Source organism: Aptenodytes patagonicus, chromosome 24 (genome assembly GCF_965638725.1).
Source record: "Aptenodytes patagonicus chromosome 24, bAptPat1.pri.cur, whole genome shotgun sequence".
Taxonomy (NCBI): domain Eukaryota; kingdom Metazoa; phylum Chordata; class Aves; order Sphenisciformes; family Spheniscidae; genus Aptenodytes; species Aptenodytes patagonicus.
In genome coordinates this window covers 1593771-1619017 of record NC_134972.1, presented here as the reverse complement: position 1 = coordinate 1619017, position 25247 = coordinate 1593771, and the positions used below count along the sequence as shown (strand labels likewise).

Below are 25247 nucleotides of genomic sequence, written 5' to 3'. Positions count from 1 at the left end.
ACTTAGATTCATTTGATGAAGATAGAACTCTTCTGAGCATTTTGAACTTAAGGGAGATACGACTGTGACTCTACTTTGACATAACCATTCAGGTTTAGCTGCTAAAGCGGAGAACTGTTAGCAGATCGAAAGCACAAGATATTAAATGATTCTCCCTTAAAATTCTACATGGTCCATCCCATTTCCCATTCCTTTTCCACCTACTTTAATGACTTTTCTTATTATTGTTGTTGCTTCTAGGTTTTCCCTCATTGCAAGCTGATGGCTTACAGAGCACCCCACCCCCACCTCCGCCCAAAAGCAAACCCTATGAGAATAGCAACCCGAGGAATTCTGTGGAGGTAAGGAAATGAGAGCTGACATTTTTTTGGAAAACAGCTTTTGAGAAAGAGACACCAGTGGAATTTTCCAAGCTGCTTCTAGGGTGGTGCTACTTGAAACTAGTCTAATCATTTTACTGGTTCACTCCCTGAAACCACAAAAGAATAAAAAGTTTTTTGCATCAAGAGAAGGCTATCAAGTGCAGTCCCTTCTTTTCAAGTGGGAGTTGTGTTGTCCTTGGTTAGGCAAACTCTGTATAGGGGTGGGAAGATATATTGAAAACAAACGAGCACAATGATTAAAAAGTTTCAAAAACATGATCAACATAAAATAGCACAGTAATCTGGTCCTGAAAAAGAAGGGAAAAAAAATTCACACATTTTCAGAGATTATAAATGTCTCCTTTTGAGTCCTCAGCTCAGAAGAATCTAATTTTTCAAGTTATGCATTGTTAGTCACTTAAAACAGCCTGTGTTATATCACCATCTTAGCCACAGCCTTTTTCTCAAGTTCATGAAGTTGGTTTCCTTCTAGGAACATCAAATTGCCGTTTTTTTTAATGCAGTGTCACTAATGTTTCTCTTGCCCTGTGGGATTCCAAACGGCTTGCAGATACTTCACATGCAAATACTCTGGTCACTGTGTCAGAATCACTTCATCTGCCCCTGAAATGTAGGTGCTCCTGATAGGAGACTGTAATTGCATCCCTTTGTAACTGTGAAAGGGATGGATGTCTTCCCCAGTCCAGTTTGCAAAGAGGATTTATGGAGTACCTTAGTGAGATGAACTGGAATTTAACCAAAACAAATTTAAAGAATGACTGCACTTAACAAAATATGTTACCTCGGACAACACAGGAAGACAATAAAACAGCTGATCACTTAATTCTGTTAGAGAGAGAGAAATGACACTGGCATAAAGCTTTGGAGCATGGGATAAATAGGAGGTTTTCTACTTTGCCCTTCATTTGATCAGAATTGACTGTGCTTCTGAAAAGGGGCAGTATAGCTGCTGTAGGTGGTGTGAATGGCAGAAATATGCCAGCTCTAGGGATGCTATGGGAGTCATTGGTTCAAGAGGATTAATAGAGAGCCTGCTTCCCTTGAGCCTTGTAGGAAAACTAATTACTGACATGTTCTGGCTTGCAACATTGACCTTGGCTTGCAGCCAAATGAAAAGGATTTGAAGGGCTGTAAAGAGAGATTGTAAAAGTGTTTTCTGAAGGGTTTTGTTACTTTGTTGTTCTTGTAAAGTTGACTCTGTCCTCCTTCAGTTAAAATAGTCCTGAAATCTTGACAGTTTTGGCTAAGCAGGTGGTGAGCACACAAGCTTCTTGTTTACCTTGCCTTTCACATCTCATTTGTTTACAGGATGCCCCTTAAAACAAGCAGAGAGCCAACTTGAAAGAACCCACTAGTGCAGTTTCCTGTAAGAACAAGGAATGCCCTACAAGCCCCTGTGCTGGGCAAGCTGGGCTTGCTTTAGTAGAACTTTACTTGCTACCATTTTATGGAGTTAGTTGTACCATTCTGATTTGGAAGCGTTTCGTATCCTTTTGGCCCACTTGGTGCAACTCATCAAGCCAGCAAGATAAAAATAGTTGAATTTTGAAACATTGAGGAAAATGGGTTTATTGCCATTTTACTGATGAACAAAACGTGGGACAGAGGGACAAATGGCTCTGACTCAAAGTCAGGCTGCAGGTCAGAAGCAACTAAAGTGTATCCGCAACTAAAGCGTATTCTAGCAACTAAAACGTATCTGCTTCTGTTATCTGCTGGGGATGTGTCCTTGTTTGCCCCTGTCATCAATAGCATGTAGTACTGAGAGGCTGAATTCAAACATTTGGTCCTGAAAGAAACATCAAGTATTACAGGGCCTTTGGGATTTCTTGTTTGGTAAAGCAGAATGTCTTAACTTGCCAGTAATGGTTTATTTTTCTGTGTGTTTTTGTTTTATCTTCTCAGGTTGCTCCACCACTACCCAGCAGACGTGAAGCCAAACCTCCCCCTCCACCCCCAAAAACCAGAAAATCCAGCGTTGTCTCTTCAGAGCAAGGATTGCAGTGAGGTTCATCACTTGCTGGTGTAACAGCAAGCGCCTAGAGTGAAATGGCTGCTTTCTTTTTACTGACATGCTGGGGCTCTCTGACCCGAAAGACTAGTGATCTCGCCTGCCATTCCATTCACTCCCCTTAGAGTTTTCTTTGGGAAATACCAAAAGGAACTGTTATTGTGACTGTATTCCCAACCTCTGTTTTACTCTTCCAGTACTGAGACACTAATCACATAGCAGGAGAAGTCGCCCTACTGGAATTCTTGCCTGTCTTAGTCTTGTCTGTCCCGAGTTTTTTCACTGATGCAATTTCAGCAGCTCATTCCTAGTGTAAATCTGTCACAGTAGTGATTTGCACCAGTGTTTGAAACAAGGTAAGCCACACCAGTAGGAGATGTGCACTACAGTATTTTCACATAAGTTCGTTACAGCTTTACAGCTGTACTCATGCACCGATCCCTCCTTCTGCCCCAGCAGTGATGCCAAGCCCTGATTTGCACGAAGTGAAACAGATCGCAGCCATTCCTAAGCTGTGAAATGTCGGCTCCTGAGACGTCAGGTGCTGGTGTATGATGTGCAGTCTCCTAAGATGCTTGATTGCAGGCAGAGACCTGAGCATTGTTAGCAGAATAAGAAGACTTTTTTTCTGCTAGTCATCATATGTATTTAAGATGAAGCGCAGACATTCTGCCTTACACCATCTCTGCTCGAGTAGTGGCAGTTGCTCACTCCCAATGGAGAGTTTAGGTTCACCAGTACTTTGTCGTAGTTTCACTGTTGATTGTGGTTTTGACACTACAGAGCAGTTGATACTCCTCCCTGAATTATGTTACCTACTTGGTTTGTGCTTGCATCTGGGATTTGGTACAATATTTCATCTTTGTGCTTTTTAATAGGGTGTAAAAAGTTGCTTCTCTCCTGTGACTATGTGAGAAGAATAGAAGCTGCATTGATACTAGCACTGTAGTGGTACCAGCAGCTTTGAGAGGATGGAGTGTGCAAAACTAGTTACACATCCTGACCTCAGAAACAAAGTCTGATGGTTACTGTAACCTTTACTTTGGCTGGGCAAATTCACACGAATATAAATAATTCTCATCCTCTTTTTTTTTTTTCCTGCGCCCATTTGTGGCAGTACTTGCACTTTGTTTTATAGCCTCCCTTGATCTGGGTTTTTAACAGCCACTGGACTTTAGTGGCTGTTAGCCATTCAGATCTGGGATGCATGTGAAAGACTTGACAATTAACCACCTACTTTCCTGTTGCTTGGATTACTCCAGCTCTCTGCAGCTTTTCTTTCTTTGGAGGATGGGATAATCTGTTTAATTTTTCTTTTAGCTATTTATTCCTTGCTCTGTCTGGATGTCAGCATCGGTCTTTCTATTTGTATAGAGAAAAAATGACATGATCTTACATTTTAATGTTTTTAAATTCACATGATCCACGCAGAAAAAGGCTGTGGCACAGTGTTAGAATAGCCTGTCCTCACAGTTGCATAGTGACCAAAAATTCAACACAAATACTATTGTTATTTATGGACCAGACTGGCCTTAGACACAGCGTTCCTCTGTGCCTGAGCTGCCACTGGAAGCTTGCTGGTGAAAACCAGGACATCGCCATTTGTGATTAATACTCCTGATGTTGGCAGATCCATTTTGCACCTTTCAGGGCTACTTGTCGCTGAGCTCTGTTAGAAGGGCTGCAAACCCTGGAGTGGGGACTTGCTCTTCTGCAGCAGGCTTACAGGACTTTGTGCAGCACTTACACCAGAAGACAATTCAGTTTAAAATTCTCTTGCAAAGTGTATTTCTACTCTGTTCTACTCTTAGAAGATCTAGATGACTCCAAAGATAGTTACGGCAGCTTTTTTTGCTGTGTGGAGCAGGACTTTCCTAAACTGCCTGTTTCAGAACTAATGCATTGTGAAGAACTTCACTGTTTTCTTTTCAAGCTACATAATTGAAACTTTTTTTATATATCCGCCCAAAGTTGCAGTTGCCTGTTGGTGCCACATTCCCAGCAGCTGAAAAGCCAGTGAAGTTTGGGGTTTTCTTGATTTGTAAGAATTACTCTCTCGTCACATTCAGGCAGAATATTTTGCTGTGCTATTCTGCCTGTGTGACTGGCCTATTTATAAACATAGCTTTTGTCATCGCTGTTATTTTTCACTGATGTTTTCCAGGGAAGGGAAAAGAATCACTCGTTGTTGTTCCCTTTCACTATGGAACGCAGGAAACATGGGAGTTTGCCTGCAAAGTTCAGATTCAAACTTTTTGGAAAGGTCAAGGTTCCTTAAAACTCATCATACAGAGGGACCAGCCGAGGAATTCGGATCCAAGTTTATTTCTGAACCTATACAAAACTTTGGCTGTTTGGTTACAGCTTGTGGCCTGTTTCTTTAGCATCGATATTGATGAAGATTCTGTCATGGGCTCTCTCTTCCAGGAAATAATTTTGCTTGTTAACTGTAACTGTCATTTAGCTTCTGATTATCTGGTAGAAGTTGGGGAGACACACTAAAAACCCTGCTGAGGGTGTTGCTCACAGTAGTAAATACAAATACTGTTGGGTTTGGGTTTTTTGCAGGCCACTGCACCGTTATTCTGCTCACATGACTTAAATGGGTTTCATTACCTTACTGAAAAATTGGAAGTTTGTTAAACCTAATGAAAGCTTTTCTCAGCAAAGCCTTTTTCAGGGAAAAACAAAACCAATGAAACCCTAGTGTTTTTTTGTTCAGACTGAAGTAGTCCTTTCTGTTGTACTTATACATTCCCTTGGCTTCAGTGTGACTCCACTTAAAGAAACCTGCAGAAGCTGCATTTACTTTGCTGCCTGCGTGGCTCTGTAAAACAGATTGCTTTCATCAAAGGGTCATATTGGATTCACATCACAAAACAGGTTGGAGACATTTTGGAAGTTGCACTGCAGTCACATCACATACATCTGCAGTCATGTTTGCTATAGTGCACATACAACTGTTTTCTGGGCTGTTGCCTTCTCACGGGAAATCTTTGAAACCTTTCTGGACAACTTGACCGTGGTTCACCGCCTCTCTCTGGTGCATTGTAGGACTTGTCAGCTCCACATTATGTGCTTGGACATAGACGCTGCTTGACTTGAAAACCACAGGGTTTTCCTGTCTTTCATTTTTTGTCCACTTCTTCCTCTTCTTGTAACCACTGTCTTCCTTCTGCTGCACACATGAGCTAAAGGACCCTCTGAAACTCTTCACTTGAACAAGAACTTTCTGTCTTTGGTGAGAATTTTGCTTTAGGCAGAACAGCAGGATGTGGTCTGAATTGTAGAAAAGTACATATGAACACCACCTATTGTTAATTCAGTGCCTTTCCCCATTTGACATCTGCCTGTTACCTCATTCTTAGGTGCATTCCCTTTTCAAAGCAGGTTTGCTTTTAACTCCTTTGGTAAGTCAGCAGAAACAAAGGAGACTTTGCTGGAATCCCAGCTAATGGTTTGTCTGTCATGGGTAAACAAACTAGCTACCAGGTTTGGGTATTTTGGTTCCAAGTGACTTTTTTTTTTTGAGTCTTACTTCCCTACCTGTTTGATCTGCTTTAGGAACTTTAACTCATAGATGTACCTTGTACATTCAGCAGGTTTTTTTTCCTGGAGGAGGGAACTAGCCCATGCAAAAAAACCTCATGGGAGGAAGTCTGCCCTTGGGAAGAATTTTTTAGCTGATCTTTAATGACCCTTTACATAATGCTCTTTAACTTGAGGAGACTTGGTTCTGACTGCTTTTTTTGCAGTTTTATAGACTAGGTTTATGAACAGAGTACTTAACATGTAAGTGGTTAATTATCCTCTCCCCTCCTTCTTTCCTTGGACCATGCAGCTGCCAGCCGTTAGGAATAAAACAGTTGCTGTCTCTCCTGTGTGCTGATCCTAGGTGCTAATACCTGAGCTAGCCAGATGCCCAAGTCACCTAGAGAGTCAGGAGAGCAAGCAGGGTGGTGGCTGTAGCCCATCCCAGTGCTGGCAGAATTCTAGGAAGCTTCAGTGCTTTGTGTAATTTGAGCAGTGGCTCAAACAGGCCTTTCATTTGTATTTTGATCTTTGGCTTCTACTATAGAGCCAGCTGTTTAAAAAGCAGTGAAGATACTATCTTCCTGTATGCTCTGCCTTGCAATTGCACTGTCTCACCTGGCAGGTTCCTTAAACTTTGTCTTGGTATGCTGTCCACACAGATCAGGCTTTTCCTCCTGCTGCCTTTGTTGTCTGGCCAGTTGAAGACTGTTGTAGCTGAGGCATCACCCTAACTGGAAGGAAAGGAACAGCTGATGCCTAAAGAGTAGAGTGAGGCAATTTCCCTTCCCGAGATATTCTGGGCATTTTCATTGGCAAATTTTCTATGCCAAAAGGGGTTTAAGGTTGGGGGATTTTTTCTTTCTTAGTGTTATTTTTGTTCTAGAGTCTGAAGTGCTGTAAACTCTTCCCTCTGCTCCTTCTTGCCTTTTGGCAAACTAACAAACAGGAGTTCAGTTTTCTTAAATGTATTACTGACTGTGGTATGTGAAGAGTTATGTTCTTAGCTGATACAAGTCAGCATAGTTTGCTTAGAGGTACAAGATGGAATTTCTGTGCTGTGCCTAAATGATTTTAGGGCTTTGTGCCAGTTTCAGGAAAAAGCATTGTCTTCGAAGTGTCAGATTTTTAAAGGCAGTTGGGCTTTTAAGTGTGTGAATAAGCATGGGGCCTGACTGATTTTACTGAAGTGGAATTAAGTGCCCACACTGTTAGGAGAAATCCCACCAGACCCCTGATTTTTTTTTTTTTTTTTAAAGTGTTCTGGTCTTTGCTATGGTACCTACCTGACTTAAGTTCTGAGACTGAATTTTCAGAGACAATTTAAGATCTCACTACTTAGTTTTCAAAATGAGAATCATCTTTCCATGTTAATTAGATGCTTTTGGAAATGTCATCTAATGTCTTTTAAGCTGGAGGGCTAAAAATGGGAGTAGAACAGTCCATAATGATGTCATCTCTGCATACCAGAAATGAAAGCAAACAGCAGCGCGTCTACCCAATTCATAGTTTCGAATAAAACAAATCTCAAAGTTAAATATCCGGTCTGCAGAGAATACAAAATCTAATCCCATTTCATAGCCATGCTGTTCAAAGTTAGTGTTAAATTTCAAGTGTTAGAGGATTTTTTTTTCTTTGGAGAAATATGCTCAACACTTGTTTTCTGGAGCTTTTAATTAAAATTTGTCATGCTGTGATAAATTCCTTTAAAAATGTTACAGGCTCTAATCCACATCGGGGAAGAGAGAAACAGACAGCTTTCCATTTCAGTGGATTATTGGATTAGGAAAGGACACCGATTCCAGTGAGAACAGCTCTGTGATCTGCAGTGGCAGAAAATGCCGTAATGTATATTCAGTGGGTTTTGAGAACCTGCATCTATCTAATAACCTTCACACTACGCAGCCCAGTGTATGTTCCACAGATTAACAGTGAGTTAGACTTGTAGTGATAATGGCTCAGATTTTCTCTCCTTATTTATTTTTATAATTGTAAATGGAAATAATAAGTTTAAGATGTCTGTAATTTAACTGTAATCTTTTTTTATAGTGAAAACATTCCTGACCCATTACTGCTACCTTCTTTCAATTTTTTCTTTAATTAAAAACCTCTCTATCTTATATTTACTGTTGCAGACCAAATTATCTAGTGGACCAGGGTGAGCTTTTCCTAGGACTACATCAGAAAGGAAAAGTAAACAAATACTGTGATTTCATTGATTGCATGGCAGGAGAGGGGCTTTTTCAAAAGCACATGAGGTTCACTCATTCTGCTCCTCTTAACATTAAAGCAACTTTAGGACAGTATGCGTGGGCACTGTAGAGAGTACACAGAGGAGTACAGAGGAAGAGCATCCGTGTATGCTGCATTGGCGTGACTGTTCTGCTTGAAGGCTGTCATTGAAACCCCTGGACATGTACGACTGCATGCTTTGACCTTGCTTTTCACATGCATGGTCTGCAGTTTTTGTATTTTTTCAACAGAGCTGTAAGTCCTCAGCAGCTCTGAAATTCAGCCCCAATATGCATGGTATTAATTGATGTAGTTTTTCATTGTTGGTATTATAAAGGTTTAATGACATGATAAACCTTGAGACATGTTTGTCTTGAATTCAGGAGAATATGAATGTTGTGTAACGTGTTTCTGTGAGTGTTTTGAGATCCTGGATGTGATGGTTTAGTTATAAAACCCACCTCTGCAGACTGCAAATACCTTCTTTCTTTCTCTTTTAGTCCTCTGCAATTGAATCAGCAAAAAATACAGCTTTTAAACTGGCTCTGACAAAAGAGTAGGAGCTAAGCTTTGGAAAGGGAGTCTGCATCTCTCTGGGTAAATGAGATATGATTCACTAAGTCTGTAAAGCAAGGTGTATAAATTTTCATGTTTTTTAAAATGCATTAACTATTGTAAAGTTTGTAAATACCTTTTTAAAATAAATGTAGTTTTTATGAGTGAACCAGTAAAAAAAAGAGCCTATAAAAGTCTTTCATACATGGACTACTGAAGTGCAAGTGGAATTACATTCCAACAGTAAGTTTATTCTTGATTTTTAACAAAGTTGTATTACTGTTTTATCCAGAGATTAGTGAGATCAGACAGTGCCAGGCATTGTCTGTACATGTGAAACAAAAGCTGTCACATCCGAGTTTTCATTGCAGGACACAAAGCAGGACCCTATGCTGCTGAGTCCCCGCCACTGGCCTAGAATGTGTTCTCTTTTACATATAAGCTAGTAATCTATACAATTATCTTCTACTATTTAAATACAACTTCAGAGTATTTATTCACGTAATGCAATCTAAGCAGAGACCATTTGAAGAGGAATTGTTTTTAACATAGCTTTGAAATTTTATTCTGGGTCCGTTGTTCCATTTGGCTTTGTGGGTTTAAATCTTCTTTCGTCTTGCTTCTCCTTTGATCAGCCTTTCCTGTAAACACACATCATATCCTTTTTTTAAAGAGAAGAAATAACTTTGGTGGTGGAATTTTAAAGCCTGGTCAGATGCTAAAATATTCATATTGTGGTCTCCATTGGAAGGAGGATTAGAATGACATAAATCTGACCCGACGTGATCTCTGCCACCTGCCCATGGATCTGATCATATAATATAATGTAACTGACACTTATAATGGCCCTTTTCATCCCAAAGTGCATGACCAACTTTACATCTGTTAATGGGTCCACCACTGCAGCAGTTCTTGGAGTGCAACCCAACAGCTGTTGAACACTACACTTTGACAGCAGTTTAGGACAAGAAGCATGAACTTGCACAAAGCGTCAGTATGTAGAATGTCTCTGTTGAGCTTAAGCAGTTGGCCAAGATACCAGAGACAAGAAAGCTGTGCTTGCAAAAGTATTACAGGGTCATTACGGAGTAGCACAGTTGCCCTGTTGCTGTTCTCTGTGTACCTTAGTACTACTCGAATGGAAACCATGTTCCTGTGTCACATGCTGCTGGATCTGGTCTCCTACTTGAATATTTATTTATGTTGTTACCTTTGAGTTGAAAGCCTGAGGTGTTTTGGATAGATGTGCTGTCTGAATAGGTTATTTTTTTCCCTTTTGTATCTTAGCTAGGTGTGTTTTTGTTTGTGCTCACTACCAGCTTCTCCAGGAAATGATGAAGATAATTTGAAAAGTTTTTCCATAGGGTGGACCATTTCCAGACACCTCCCCTTTCATTGCATAATATTCCTGTAGCAACTCCAGGAATGTGTTACATTGGGAGAGCTGTATCTGGAAAAAGTTTAATTTGTTTTCAATGTCATTAAGCAGCTAGAAATAAGAAGGTGAAATAGTTCAGACTGTGCTGCAGGAATAAGACACGCAAACTAAGTGTTCGATGCAGAGGCTTAGAAGTTTTTACATTTACGTGCAAGATTACCAGCAGTTTCTGAACAAACCTAAGAATCTGATGGGGGGGTGCCTTCAGCTCTGCAAAGAAAGGCCAGGTTTTGCTTAGCGAGCAAGAAGTATCAAGGGCTCATTTCAACTATCCTGATAATTATTCTGGTATCTTTTCCTGCCTATCATAGTCTTCTTGCAGTAAAAAAAAAAAATGTCTAAACATACTAAGTTACTGTTGCTGGCTCTTCATTCTGCAAGTACTGCCATTGGAAGCCAGAGTCATGGACAAAGATTCCATTTTATGTTCAGTACAAATAGGATTAAAGATGACCTAAAAAAAATACTGGATTTTAGGTAGTTTCTGGATGAAAATCCAATGGAAGTCAGACTCTGACCTGTCTGCATTACTGTTACTGAGTTTACGAGCCTTTATTCAGGCCAGGTTCCTCAGTGAAAGGCTAGAGTGTGTACTTGAAACTTTTGGTCTTGGCTTCAAAAATGAAGTAGAGATTGTGTTTCAACTTTTAGGACAGCTCAGAGACACTTCCCAGAAAGTGGTGACCATCTGGCCTGATCAAGGTATTGCTATATTAATTAAAGAGCACATTTTTGCTTCGGAGTATTCTTTCTATGGCACTTAGTTTGTATGTGAAGTCTCTGCTGTCATTGCATTAGAGCATCTAATGGAAAACATATTTCCTAGTCTAGGGACCTTGGGAGCAGCAGCTTCCATATGGCTTGATCCTTCAGCTGGCAAAGTGCGCCTTTGAAGTTAAGCATCTGTGAATGCTGCATAGATTTGTATTAAAGTAGAATGTGTTTGACTGTATTTTGTTTTTAATTTAATGAGTAAGGACATTGCTACAATGGGAGCATAAGAATAATGTAGTCCTGTCCTAGGACTGTAACTCTGAGGTACTTGAGAATGATGCAGATAATAAGAGCAGAGACAGTATTGCCACATGTGAACTAAACTTACATGCCACCTCTTCCTTTTCCACCACCTTTTTTCTCTTCCCTCCATGTACTTTCCCAGCCTTGACCGATCCCCTAATTTTCCCATAGTGATAAAAGAAAAAAAACATGTTACTTACCATGGCTTCCTTCAGATCACTGAACCTGGAATGCTGATAGGAACCTGGGCATTCAGTCTTCTGCACTTCCCCTAATTTTTCCATTTCATTTGCCATCTGAATTGGGAAGGGATACAGCCTTTACGAAGGGAGATTTTTCTGCTAAAGCAGCTCTACCCTAGTTACAGATGAAGATGAAACTGTTCCACTGCACAATTTAAATTCATCTCCTTCCCAGGTGCTATGCTTGTGCTACAGCAAACTTAAAATCAGGATGTTGGAATTGCTGTTAGGAGGGACTACACATGAAGTATTAGGAAGGATGAGAAAACCACTGCTTTCACATTTGCTTTGTCACTTAAGTGCTTACCATCTAATCGGTTACCACATGACAGCTGCCCATTGCCACATTCTCAGTGAAGTGGATGAATGTTGTCTTAAAACAGCCCATCAGAATATTGGCTGAAATTTAGGGAGAAGATGAAATCGGGTTTAACGTGGAACTCTCCTTTAGAGCAGGCTGCCCAAGCTCTCTGTCTGCAATAGACAGCGCTGTTCTTTATGCAAGGCTGTCAAATGTCATCATACCCTAATGCCAATTACTTTCCAATTGCTACTTTAAAAAAGTGTGTGTGTATATATATGTATGTATGTTTGGGGGGAAAGAGACAGAGATACGTATACAGTAAAGCCTATGTAACCTCTTTTTTGCTTGCACCTTTTACAGATAAGGGTTCCTAGCTAAAGCAACAGGGTTGTTTTACAGTGTGGAACCTACCTCTTGAAATGATTCTACCAGGTTATCGGCATTCCTTTTTCCTCCTGGTTGCAGGCCATAAGACCAGTGCTGAGCCAAGCAGATTTCCACAGACATGACAAACAGGAGGACGCTAACAAAGATCTTCCTGGACTTCTCCATCCTGTGAGAGAAAACATCTTTCTGATTACAATGACATTACAGCTCCATTTTTATCTTACAGAATTATGAAAATGTTACATTTCTGGATCTCCAGTTCTGATCTCCTGTGCCCCAGTGGCATTGTGCCTGTGTGTTAGCCACAGCTGGATTTTGAGCCCCTCAAAGTGTGGATTAGCTCACTATAAAGAGATTTAACAGCTGAAAAATTTGGATGAAGATCTAAATTAGGATTTTTGAGCACCCTTTCAGAGTTTTAGGAATGTCTGGACCTCAAAGGTTCCATGAAAGTCCCTGTTGATATTTGACAGATGCGTTCAGTTTAGCTGGTTTCTGTTCTAATGTCCCTGCTCCTTAAAAAGTGCTCTTTGCGGTTTCTTCTAATGCAAGTTTCTTCTAATACAAGCATCTGTTAAGCACTGAATAAGTAAAAAGGGAATCTGGTATGTTGTTCAAGCACATTACCTGCTTGCTGAGAGAGGTTGCAGAATAACTCCAACTCTTCTCCGTTTGAAAATGTCCTGCAAGTATGCTTGTCATCTCACTTTTTATATACAACCACCCCAACACCAAACCTTTCACAGCAGGTAACTTTATCTGATTCTCTCTCACAGGCTGCAATTTTGTTCTTAAAATTGCTGTAATGCAGCAGAAGTAAAGCACATAATTGGAACACCCCTGGTGTAGCTATTAAATTCAGCTGTTTTCTCTAAGAGCCATAAAAGTAACAGCCTTTCTTTTAAGAGGCTATAAATCTGACATTCAAATCGAGCTGACTGCTGTTGCCCTATGGAAAATACACAATCTTTTCTTTCAGTGGCTTCTAATATTTAAGTTCAAGTTCTTGGGTGTGTTTGAATTTGTTGAGAGGGGCTTACAGGAGCTGAAATGGGTGAGGAATTCAGCTTAGTCTCTGTCTATCAGGCATGAAGGAAACAGTCCTTTGGTGCATAAACAGGAGCCTATGATTGCACAAGTGCACAGAGCAATTTGCATGCTCCTTTGAAAGTCCTCCTCCTTAATGTTTAAATTAAAGTGCCTTGATATTCTTTGCTCTATAAAATGCAAAGTACCATTAAACTAATCAAATGGACAAGTATATTTGATTGTAAATATGCTGGGGAAGGGACCTTCTTTGTTGTCACGATGGGGTCTCGTTCATGAATAGGATTCCTAGACACTAACATTATTTTGTGGTTTGTGTGTGTGTGTGTAAATGTATGCAATGAAGTACTTCGAGAGTTCTTCGTTCTTGAGAGTTTACACACTGCAGTTCTTATAAAGGGGTTGATAACTATTTGCATACAGGAGTTAAATTCAATAATTTTGACTGCAGAAATGTCAATTTTTTTGATCCACCTGGCAGCTATTTTCACTTGCTATGCACTGTTTTATGTGCAATTGAATGTATCACATTTAGTGTTCTTCAAATATCTTCTCTTCCTGCTCCCGTGACCTCTTTGAGATTAATGGATTAAAAGTAATTTAGTAAGTAAATAACTTAAGGAGGATGTAGTGACTCTAGCAAAGAGTAATTCTTCCTGCTCTAATGCTCCTCCTACTCATGGCAAGAGTAGCCAACATTTAACTTCAGCTGATAAACTGATCAAGCTGTGAAAATAGTTTGTTTCAGTGGGAGAAACATTACTTCAGCGTAGGCACATCACTTTAGAAATGAGATTTTCCTGTACCAGTGTTTTAAGACTCCTTCCTTCCCTGATGAGCCTAGCAAAAATTAAGGTTATTTAAAGATAAACAGAAGAGTTTGTTCATCCTGAGGGATGACATTTAAAGAGGGAAGGGGGCCTGCTTAGCCCAATAATTGTACCTCTTATTAACCCACCATTTTAAGCTAGGTCTAATGACAGCCTACTCAACATCTTTCAACAACTATGTTTCTCCACAGGCTTCTGTTATAGCTACAAAGCTGACCTACGAAAGCACGTCAGAAAGAGCACGTAACTGCACTGGTTAGTGAGCTGTTCCATGTCTTCTCTTAAACTCTAGGCCACAGTCTAAGTTACATAAAGGAGTTGGTAGGTTAAAAAAAAGATTACAGCTGGTTTTGTTTGCCCACAAATACTTTTACGGCCCTGTGTAATGGAAACCAACAAACTACTGTGATTTTGGCAGAGGCAGTCTGAACAGAAGTCTGATCCAAGGTCTGGGAGTGCTTCAGTCTGGGCTTGTCAGGCAGGTGCCTGCTTTGTGCTCTCAAAAAAAAAATCTAAGTGTGAAGCTGGGTTCTTAGCACGTGACCTCTCTTTAGTTTTCAGACACTGGAGTATGGTTGATGTAGACTTTTCAGAAGAGCTCCCAGACCTTCAAGTGCACGAGTTTTTCTGTTTTGGGGAGAGAAATCTTAATGCCTGCCAATGCTGTTAAGTACCCATATGGAAGTCAAGGACTTGTCAGGAAAACCCGGGTTTGTGGATTCCCATGCCAAGAATCAAGACCTGTTTTATCAGAAGTGGTGGAAAGGCATATCCGAGCCTATTGAGTCTCTTAGGCTTTTTAGACAGCATTCCTAACCCAAAGGAGTGTGCTGGAGGTGAGAAACTGAAGAAAGAACTAGATTTTTTCCACTTTTGTTCTCGGGGTGCTCTACAGCACTTAGGCAGGTGTGCTGTATTTGTATTATCACTGTTGTGCCACAGAGTTTTAGACTGAAATCATGAGCACTTTATAGACCAAAGTCAAGGACAGGTTTATTAAGTAAAACACAGTTTAGCTGCTTGTGCTGTGTGATGATAATCTCTGATGCAGAAAGTGTTTTAAATAGTGCACATACCTATGTAAATTATGGTTAATGATTTCTGACTCCAACTATTTTATTAAGCAAATATGAAGGGTGGGGACAAAGAAAAGCTGGAAAGTGTTGCAGATGAATGACAAGTCAAAAAAACCCCTGAAAGCTGTCAAACTGAATGTATCAGAAACATTGCAGCAATCCCCACAAGGTGCACTGACTTGTTTTTCTAGCAGGTACGCTTTATGCTTGAAAGCAAGAATTCTTTTGCTTTCTGCCATAGTGCAAATGGCCTGCGCAGAAGTAAAGACATCTAAAACTCAGTCTTCTCATAAAGTAAGTACTCAAGCGTGGCACTACTTTACAATAAGTAGTGCATTTGAGAAAGCACTGGTTACATACAAATCCAGGCTGAGGTGACAGTCAACGTCTCATGAAGGGCAAAACCAACTATAGCTACAATATTTTTTCAGTTTGTATACAAGGAGCTACCAAAGTTAAAAATTGCGTTCTCTTATAACTTGCTGTCCTTCCCAGAGAAGTCAGGTAAGATTGAGATTGGTTTTTTAAATTAAGACAACCACGACACTTTCATATTTCACACTTTTATTAATGCAATTTAAATTAGGCTGGAACCTGCAATTTCTGAATAGGCCACTTTGGGCTATTCATACAGCTTTGTCATAGCAAAAGAGGTACCTTAAATTCATCTGTGAATGAATGATGCCACATGCTGTGATTATTCAAAACATAGTGCTTCAGTGAAAGTTCAAATATATTTTATACACAGAGATTATGAAAATAGATTCTTTCCATACAATATTTTACTTCTGACAGCTATAAAATATGATAAAGAAAAATAATTTATTTATTTCTCTAGCCCTAGGAATCTTCTTCTACTGCAACATACACATCACTCTCAATGAAAGCGATGAGGTGGGAGAAAGGACTCCAAAATCATGCTGAAACACTTCCCTTGAATCTATAGGTATATTTCACCGAGGATACGGTGTTGTCCTAGAGCCAGATCAAGAGGCCTGGGAATCAAGAGGAAATAAAATCCCAATTCTGAACCACATGGCTGTGGGATTTTGAGTCCCAAAAGTTCATGTCATATGCCTGAGACAACCCAACTTGAACATAAGGGAGAATCCTGCAATTCCCCCCAAACAAATCATATATTGGTCCTGAACTAATCTTTCTAGATTGATAGCAAAGCAGCATTTGCATAACAACTACTGAGACAACAAGACTTCTGTTCAGAGGACTGGAAATCTGCACTGCAAGTAAAAGGCCACCCACGGAAGTAACTGTGGAACTCAAACCACTGCTATCAGTGTCACATTCTGTAAGTTTTAGGATACATTGGTTCTTAACTTCCAGCAATAGCTGCATTTCCTTAGATTCAAGGTTAGTTTTAACTTTGGGGTGTTTTAAGTAAGCATCTGAGGTAAGAGTTCTTGATGCACCTTTTCTTTTTTGGTATAGTTTCTTCATGTGCTTTTTGATTGTGTACAAAATAAATGTTCTGTTAGATGAGAACTAGATTGATACTACAGTGGAAACAGCTTATTAGATGAAGTGCACCACCACCTAAAGAGACGCTGTGAGGCTTTCTGCACTGCAGAAGCCACATAGTTCCCTATTTACTCACAGGTAAAGCAGTTATGGAAAGGGCACTTTGCCCTGTGCAAGACGCTTTTACAGCCACTTTTAAGTGGGCCCAAAGTGGAATACTAAGATCTGGCTGGGAAAAGGATTATGCCCATGCTTTCAAGGATTCAGTGTACAAGAGTATTTGCATAGTACATTGAGGGGAAACAGGTGCCAATTATTCATATACTCGATTAATGACAGGAGGATGGAGCATGTGCTGTGGTCCCAGGGCTTATCTCTACTTTGGTGACAGTATTGTATTTTCCTACGTACGTTTAATTCCCCACAAAGAATGAAAAAACTACAGGTACTCCAGTTTGGAGTGGTTGGGACATTTGAAAGCAAGAGAATTTTTCTTACCAGCTGTGACTGATAGTGCAATTTCACACTAATTCAGAAAGGCTCAAATAAGCCATCCAATTTCGGAACAGGGATGTTTTAGTTATAACTAAATCTGCCGTGTATGCAGATCCCTTCAGTGGAAGCAGCTTCCACTGCATGTTTGAGAAGATGATAAAGCTGTTCTATACCTGCATTCAAACTACTACAAGGCAATATATAACCTATGATGACAGGTAACTACTGTTTTCACCCCAGAAGAAAAGAGTACCTGAAAACATCCTGTGGACATTGTCTAAACCACATCTGTCATTTAATACACTGTGCATGAATGAAGAAACTAACTGTAAATACACTAGTCTAACCGTAAACCTGAACTTTGTTGCTACTATACATTAATAACATTTTCTATTCATATTGCAGCTACAGATTTAATAAATAGAATTGCATATATTGTGCTTTATAAATTAAAATGCATTCCAAAGTGAGGCAATGCTAAACAATGAATCTATTTAACCCTCCCCCCCAAACCAGCCACGTGTCCTGGTTCTAGAACCAGCCCGCTTCCTCACTCTGTTCACAAAGGTAGAAACAGTGTCTGTTTCTACCTCTTAAACAAAAGCTCTCTCGCCCAAAATGATCAAAGAAGAGTCTACTTAGGCACTACTGCAAATGTAAGTTGTCTAATAACCATTACTTCTAACTTAATAAGGGGAGGAGGTGAAGAAAGTCACAATAACTGTTTTGATTCCTTCCTCTTCGGGATATTCTCTTCCCTATCTGACGCTCTGAGACATGTGCAAAGGTGTCAGCATCTCTTCAAAGATAGCTCCTTTTACATTAGATCCCCTCAAATTAGCTTCTTGTAGATCACAACCTGATAGATCACAGTTCTAAAGGGTAAAAGAAAAATTAAACGTTAATTGAATATACCCAGAACTTAGTTCAAAACTTTACCTTAACTGCATTTATACAGAACTGCATATACTTCCATAAATTTCAGTGTAAACTTCTAGTCTATCACTCTAAACTAGAGTTTCAATTACTTCTTGTAAGAGAGTAGTTCCTTATTGCAGTAACAGCTGGATTTATTTTTAAGTCATTAGACTTACACTGTTTATATCAAATTATCTTCCAGGAGTTACTAATGCTTGCTGAACAAAGCTAGAAAGAAGCTGCCTCTTGCAATCTCACCAGGTATTACTCTGAATACTTCTCTAGTACTTGAGGAAGAACAGCCATGTACACAGCTTGCAAAATGAGCTAGTTTGCCTTTCTAAGAAATAGACGGCAGTGTATCACGTGCCACCAGTCAGGTAAGATTCCATCATTACTCTACAAATGATGTCTGTCCCAGGATCAAAAAAAAAACCACCCCCACAAACGCCAGCAACTCCATTTCTCTTCGGCGATGGCATGATCTCACACTAAGAAGTTAGGTTTAGCAGTATTTCCATGCATCACTTTTGAGATGATACAAGCCATTCCTGTGGCTTTGAGGTGCCGGCAAATCCAAGACTTTGGATTCATCTTCCAAACTGAAGCTAGAACGAAATGCGATTCCCTAGATCATCCATATCTCGCTAAGACTGAAAAAAGACTAATGCACTCTGTCTGGTTTGAAGCTGGAGAACTCGGTCAAAAGCCCACAATCCCCAAAATTTTATCAGTTGACTAGTTAGTATAAAAAATGAATCGTAACTCACTTCCAAATCAGTTCCTGCCAAAGTTGCTCCTCTAAGATTACAGTTCTTTAGTTTTGCATTTTTCAGCGTTGCAACTCTTAAATTAATTCCTGTCATTTGACTACCTTCCATGTCAACACCTTTCAGGTTAGCACCTAAAACACACGAAGAGTAGTTTTATGAGGAAAAACAGTCAGAAACACAGTAGCTCCAGAACGATGCTTCCTCAGAGCCATGTAAATTGATAGAGGTCAAGGTAGAACTTTGAATTTAATGATTATACGGTCACACACTCAGTCCGGTATTTGTGGCCTCTTCTCATGAAAACATGGGATCGTACAAACCACAGCTAAACCTTTCACATGCCATACAGATTTACAAACACACGGTTCAGTTTCCACAGAGTACCTAACAGGCAAAAACGTCTTACCTTCCAAATTAGCTTTAAGGCCTGATGGATCTTCAAAATTGCACCCTTTTAGAGATGCTCCTTCTGCATTGGAACACAGCATCTTTACCCCCTGAAGGTTTGCACACTGATATAGACAGACATGTCAGTGAGATTCATAAACATGCGAAGATGAACAATACCAAAAATGATCAGAGTATAGTTTTCATTTCTGTTTCAGAAGTGAATCGTATTAAAGCACAACAGCCTTGTTACTGCGAGGAAGTGTAAGAACTTGCTATACTATTACTTCTCTTATCATCAGGAAGGCAGATAATTCTCACCCACTGCCCTTTTTTTCCTTTTTTTAACAAGATAGCTTCAAAAAGCTTTTGAAGTGATCTAACTAGAACAATTGCAGAAAATATTGAAGAACTACATGTTTTACACTTATCTGCTTGTTCCAATTCCTCTTCCCTTAAAATAACTAAACGACAGCCCACACTTTCCAAGACGCAGCAATTCTTACATCAAGCACTGATCCAGAGAGGTCAGCTCTTTCAAGATTTGCACAGCACAGGTTGGCATGTGCTAGGTTGCAACGGCTTAGGTTAGCCATCTTGAAGTTTATGTATCGAAGATCTAGACGTGAAAGATCTGCTCCACTGAAATTGAGACCCTAAAACCAAAACAATAACCCCCAAAAAGTTACAGAAGGTGTAGCTCTGAACACAAAACAGTCAAGAGAATCATGTATACGTACATGTGTATATAAATATACACACACACGACCATCTATTCTACTACATAAGACTAACGAATCATAAATGCAAAGCTATCAAGCATTGTCCTTGGTTATGCTAGTGCATTTTACATTTAAATAGAATAGATTAACAAAATTGCTCCTCCAGGAAACCTTCAACCTAAAGAAGGAAAGCAGCCCAAACAGCACACTTGAATTTCACGTTAAGGTCCCTCTGCCACAGCTTGGAATCAAAACTCAATTAAAAAGCAGGGAGGGGAAGCACACGTTGTTTGAATTTCATGTTGTCACATGCTGCTGCAGGATAATTCACCACCAGACACCAACACTACAGATCAAGACAAAGTCTGCATTTTCGCACCTGACATCGCAGCTCAGACTTGGTTGGGGTTGCCAGCAGGAATCGGACAAACTCCTTTCGAGATATAGGAGAATGATCCTCAGCTGGCTGTGAATTCTGTTGAGAGAGTTGTTTAAAAGCTAATAGATAGGACTAAATTATATATTGCCTGGAAGAATAGGACATGGGCATTCACGTATTAAAGAAAACAAGTTACCTTAATAGCTATTTCTAGATGTTCAATTAGTGAATCGATACCAAAAAACCTGGCTTCTTCCAAAACACCTAACAAAAACAAAGCAGTATTTGTTATTTACAGGGAGTCATTAAACAAGAGAGCATTCTTCTTCCCTTACTGGAGAAGGCAGTGTATAGCCACACCAAGAACATGCCAAAAAGTTTGGGTTAATCCATCCTTACTATTGGAGGAGCATCAATTCAACTGACTTTCCCTACTTCTTATACCTTTTATACATTTTAGCTACACTAACAAAGATGAACAGATCACTTGTTGAAGTTTAAGGAGTCTTGAAGAAATGCATAAACGAATAAAACTGACAACAACATACATTATATTAGATGTAACTGGATAGAGGAAGAGCGAGCTTGCTTGCGGCTGAAAGGAAGAAATAACTCAGAAAGGATGTTTCCAATACCAGTATTAGGCTAAAGATATCAAATCCAGAATTACAGCCAGATATTAATCCAGTGTGGAGAATTTTTAATGGTCTCAAGAGAAATAAGTTTAAACAGTATATCTGCATTAAACCAAGCATGTGGAATTGCAATGCTTGAGATAAATTCACCAAAGAAAAATCCCAGACATTTAGATGAGCATACAAAAGTCCCACCGACTTGATCATATTTACCTGAGGGCAAAGTTTAACTTCTAAAGAGTAGTAATTTAGGAGATGTCATACAGGTAATACCTACCTAGCAAATTAATGCCATCATTTACAATGAGCTGTCCGTGACGCAAATAGTTCAAAATTGGCTCAAAATACTCTGGACTGCGGTCAATTAGGAATGCTCCTCTATGATCTTGCTTATTTCCCCAAGCATCTGTTTCCACAACATATATATAATTAAATTTGATATATTAATAGAAGAGCATTTGCTTCAGTTTCAGATTTTTATTACCAAAGGGTACTGGATTATGAAACATTCCACTCGAAAGGGCGTTTCTTAAGAGAAAAGGAAGGAAAAGAGGAGCGAGGTGGGGGGGAAATCACCTTAAAACACTCGCTCCTGCTATAACTAACTAAAACATTTTATCACATACAAAAGACTCATTGCTAGAATAAAAGCAGCATTAAGATTTTAGTCTGGCCCTGTTTCCTAAAGGCTGTCTCATACAGTGTTTGCTCATTGATTCCGTTGACAAAACTGAGCAAGATGCAACAGTAAGATGAAAACCTAAAATCAAACAAAGACCCCAAAATATTAACTACGGATGGAAGTTATATTTTCAGTTTGTGAGATGACAAGCACTACATGGGCAACAGAGAAATAAACAATTATTAAAAAAAAAGATGATACGTTCTGCTTTTATACTTTAACATACTTTTGATATTTCAACTTATGAACAAGAGTCTCAACTGGATAGTGCCTTTTGCCTACTTGGCTAATTTGATACTTAAAAAATAAAGTTTATTTCAATATACTAACCTTTATCTTTAAACATGTGGGCCAACATACTGTCAGGTTCTTTGTTAACCAAAGTGCTCCTAGAAAACAAAGGCAGCACAATTTTGTTTTTACAATGGAATGTTTTGCTCAAGAGACAAACTTGCTGGTTGGAGTGTATTTTCTGCCCTTGACAGCTTGAAGGTAACAATGGTGTGTGATATGCATTCCAACAGCTACAACACTGTACTGATTTAATTTCATAGAGCATGATAGCAAAATATGTTCCTGACCTGAGGGATCGCAAAGGTACTTTAAATACAAAGCACTTAGTTAACTGAAATATTCCAAGGATAAATCCAGGCCTGTTCAGAGTTTTCGCCAGTGTTACTTCATATGTAAACTATTTTAAGAATTAATTTGTTGCAAAATTGTGGTAGCAAATACAAAATACAGAGAAAGTTGCAGAAGTCTAAGACCTCCTACTCCATAGTAAGTTATTTTTCCAGCTCTTTTGCAAGAGCGTCTGAAGCCTCACCAACTGAATGTACACTACCAGCTGCTATAACTGCTTTACGGAAATCAAGTCCTTTAAGAACAAAACCAACTTGTTGCATTTTTACCGTGTAGTGGTGAAGTATCGGCCTCCAACATTGAGCGTTAACCAATCTGTGTGCGACCCTGTTAGTTCTTCATGAGGTCTCCCATCAGTCTGAGGATCTACACAGAAAGAGACAGTAATTATTAGAAAAATTGTGAATATTTCTGAATCCTCCATATGGTAAGAGGTATCTTCTGAAAACACCAGAGAATAAAATTTTAGATTTACATTAAAGCAAAATAAAACTTCTTTACATTAAACAAAAGGTTAAACTTAAAAATTAGAGACTTACCAATGAATGGTTCCCCTTCACAGACAAACAAAACATCATCATCCCTGAGAGGAGCAGGCAGGGGGACGAGAAGGAGGAAGAAAAAACCCAAAAAGATTAATCATTTTTTGTTCATCTAATTGACAGTGGGAACCCCTCCCGATTAGTTTCAGGTAAACGATAATCGGTTGCCACTAGTTAGAACTTCAGTATCTGATTTTTATCTTAATTTTGCAGGTTCCAGTGGACTGTAATACGATTTCTTCACTGGAGATGTTATCTGTATCAACCAGGTAGGGATCACTTCTGTTACTCAACAAGTTTAGTTTTACAAAATAGTTGCTTTTCTCCCCACTCTGGGAGTATTCTATGAAGCCAAAGCAATGCTAGAGTTTGTCTCCTTTTCAAAAAAAACTCCTCCAAGTGCTGACTAGAATAGTGGGATTTTCCTGGTACACACACTGCACTGTGAATCAACACAGCAGGACGTTAAAAGGCATAAAGTGCAGCTTGTATCAAGTTCTGATTCATCAAGATAGAAATGCTTTGAAGTTCAAAAAACAGCATTACTTTTCCTTGAGGCATGAAAGCATCTTTGGGCACACTGGCTGGAAATGATAATATCTGTTTTTAAGGAAAGCACTGGTTATTGATTAAGGTCAGAGGATTAATAGGCTAGTAAGTCTCTTAATCTGCATCTGTGATTAGACTTTTATTGGATAAGCCTTACCTAATCAAAGCGATATCATCAATGAGTCCACCTTTTCCATTGTATACACTGGTCGCTTTTATTCCAAGCTTATTACTAGCCACAGACAGCAAATCCGATAAAGTCCCATACACAGCCACAACCTGTGGAAGAGAGGTAGCTATAGGCACTGTGTTCATACAGTTTCTGCCATTTCAGACTTATTGCCGGGGCTATCAGTAGCTTGGGGGGGAAGGAGGAAGATATGTATGGATCTTTACTAAAAAAAGGAAAAAACCACACCAACTTTGATGTTAGAACCATAGCTGCCTTAAAACGGGGTGGCTTGCACATCTCTCACCAAGGCTCAACATACTGAGGTGGCAGCAGCAGTTAAAGAATGAGTGTTGGTACTGTAAGAATATTATGATTCAATTATTTATTTCTCTAAAGAAACACTGCTATTTGTTCTGTTCCGAGTCTCTCCCGAATTTATTTCCCTCTCTAAATGCAAAGATTAAACTACAGCCACACGAACTGCCTTAACGCCAGAGATGTGGATGGGAAAAATCAGAGATGATGGACAGCGTTTAGTAGAGCTGCTTGGCAGGGCCTTTGCCTTTGCCAGTCGTGCACAGGTTGAGGCTAGAAATCTAACTATCTTCACTCTTGGGGCATTACTACATAGGTTTTAAACAAGCGAGCAGGGTTGAAGCGTTATTCATGGGCTCTCCAGTAGCGTACACATGGGATATTGCTTCGACGCGGCAGAGACCTGACATCCTGCAGCATTTAATTTACACGCTTCCCGCCGTTACCTAGGACGTGCACAGCAGGACCCGAATCAATAATGACGATGTGAAGGTGACTTTAACTGCGACTCCAGCAACAAGTTCTCGGCTTGTCGCGATTCCCCTCAGCGTTCACACGCAGAAACGCCGGCAGCCGCCGACTGTATTTTCTGGTGAATAACACCCCGCTCCCCCGCGGGCCGTGCGGGGCTTTCGGCCGCTCCAGCAGCACAAGGACTAGGCCCCGGCGGACACCACCGAGTCCGGGGAGGGGGCGGCGGGAGCAGCGAGGCTCCCCTGCCGCAGCCACCGGCACCGCGGCCGCGAGGGGCGGCTGAGGGCTTCTCCCTCGCGCCGCGCCAGAGGCGGGAGCCCCGCCCGCGGCGCGGCGGCCCCGTCCCGGAGCGGCGGGAGCCGAAACACGGGCGCCGCCGCTCCGCCCCCGCCAGCGGCTGCCCGCCGGCTGCCGCCCCGGCGACTCAGGCGAGGGAAAGAGAGGAGGAATCGCTCGGGAAGCGGGCGGGGGGGTCGAGCCGCCGGCGCGGGGCGGCTGGCACCTCCCCGCGGGCGGCGGGACCCCGCCGAGGAGCCCGACCCCCCCCTCCCCGCCCCTCACCTTCCCGTTCCGGGGGCTGCCGTTAACGAACAGCGTGACCCGCCTCATGCTGCGGCGGCGGCGGCAGCCCGCTCCTCCTGCCGAACCCGGAAGGCAGCGATCGCTGACCGACGTGAGCCGCGGCCAACCGCGGCCGCGCCGCGCCGAGCCGGCTGTCCAATAAGAAACGCGCTCCGCCGGAGCGGCGGGGCAAGGACGGGGAGAGGGTTGGGCGGGGAAATGCCAACGGAGCGGCGGGGGGCGGGCCGGCAGTAGCGCTGCCGGTAGCCAATCAAGGGAGGAATAAAGCCCCGTATTAGCATAAAGCGTGACTCGAAGTAGAGGCGCCCTTGATTGGCGCGGACTGTCACGTGGGCGCGGTTCGTTGAACGGACCGGGGTTTTTTTTTTCCGAAATGGCACTTCAGCTTCGGAACAACGGTTTGGGATCCCTCCGCGCGCAGGGAGCCAAAGAGTCCCCCCTCCCCGTGAAG

General features: G+C 40.9%; 3 protein-coding genes across 4 annotated transcripts in view; 1 reads left to right on the top strand and 2 right to left on the bottom strand.

Annotated features, from left to right (window-relative positions):
• The window catches only part of DOCK5 (dedicator of cytokinesis 5), a 71183-nt gene extending 62303 nt beyond the window's left edge, over nucleotides 1–8880 (top strand). For both annotated transcript variants that reach the window (XM_076359044.1, XM_076359045.1), the window contains 2 exons: nucleotides 241–341; nucleotides 2289–8880. In XM_076359044.1, coding sequence (XP_076215159.1) covers nucleotides 241–341; nucleotides 2289–2390 — 203 coding nt within the window. In that variant the 3' untranslated portion in view covers nucleotides 2391–8880. The remainder of the gene's footprint in view (nucleotides 1–240; nucleotides 342–2288) is intronic.
• Nucleotides 8881–9241: 361 nt separating this feature from the next.
• GNRH1 (gonadotropin releasing hormone 1) lies at nucleotides 9242–12774 on the bottom strand. Its single transcript, XM_076359047.1, has 4 exons — nucleotides 12728–12774; nucleotides 12125–12266; nucleotides 11368–11463; nucleotides 9242–9353 (listed from the first exon to the last, which is right to left on the bottom strand). Exons 2-4 carry the CDS (start codon nucleotides 12263–12265, stop codon nucleotides 9312–9314), a joined length of 279 nt encoding a protein of 92 aa, XP_076215162.1. The 5' UTR covers nucleotide 12266; nucleotides 12728–12774; the 3' UTR covers nucleotides 9242–9311.
• A 2826-nt stretch (nucleotides 12775–15600) lies between these two features.
• Nucleotides 15601–24862, bottom strand: KCTD9 (potassium channel tetramerization domain containing 9). The gene is made up of 12 exons (XM_076359046.1): nucleotides 24776–24862; nucleotides 23411–23532; nucleotides 22702–22745; nucleotides 22432–22528; nucleotides 21851–21909; nucleotides 21116–21244; nucleotides 20400–20467; nucleotides 20204–20299; nucleotides 19609–19758; nucleotides 19122–19227; nucleotides 18713–18846; nucleotides 15601–17899 (listed from the first exon to the last, which is right to left on the bottom strand). The coding sequence occupies exons 1-12, from the start codon at nucleotides 24821–24823 to the stop codon at nucleotides 17783–17785; spliced, it is 1170 nt and encodes a 389-aa protein (XP_076215161.1). The 5' UTR covers nucleotides 24824–24862; the 3' UTR covers nucleotides 15601–17782.
• Nucleotides 24863–25247: the final 385 nt, after the last annotated feature.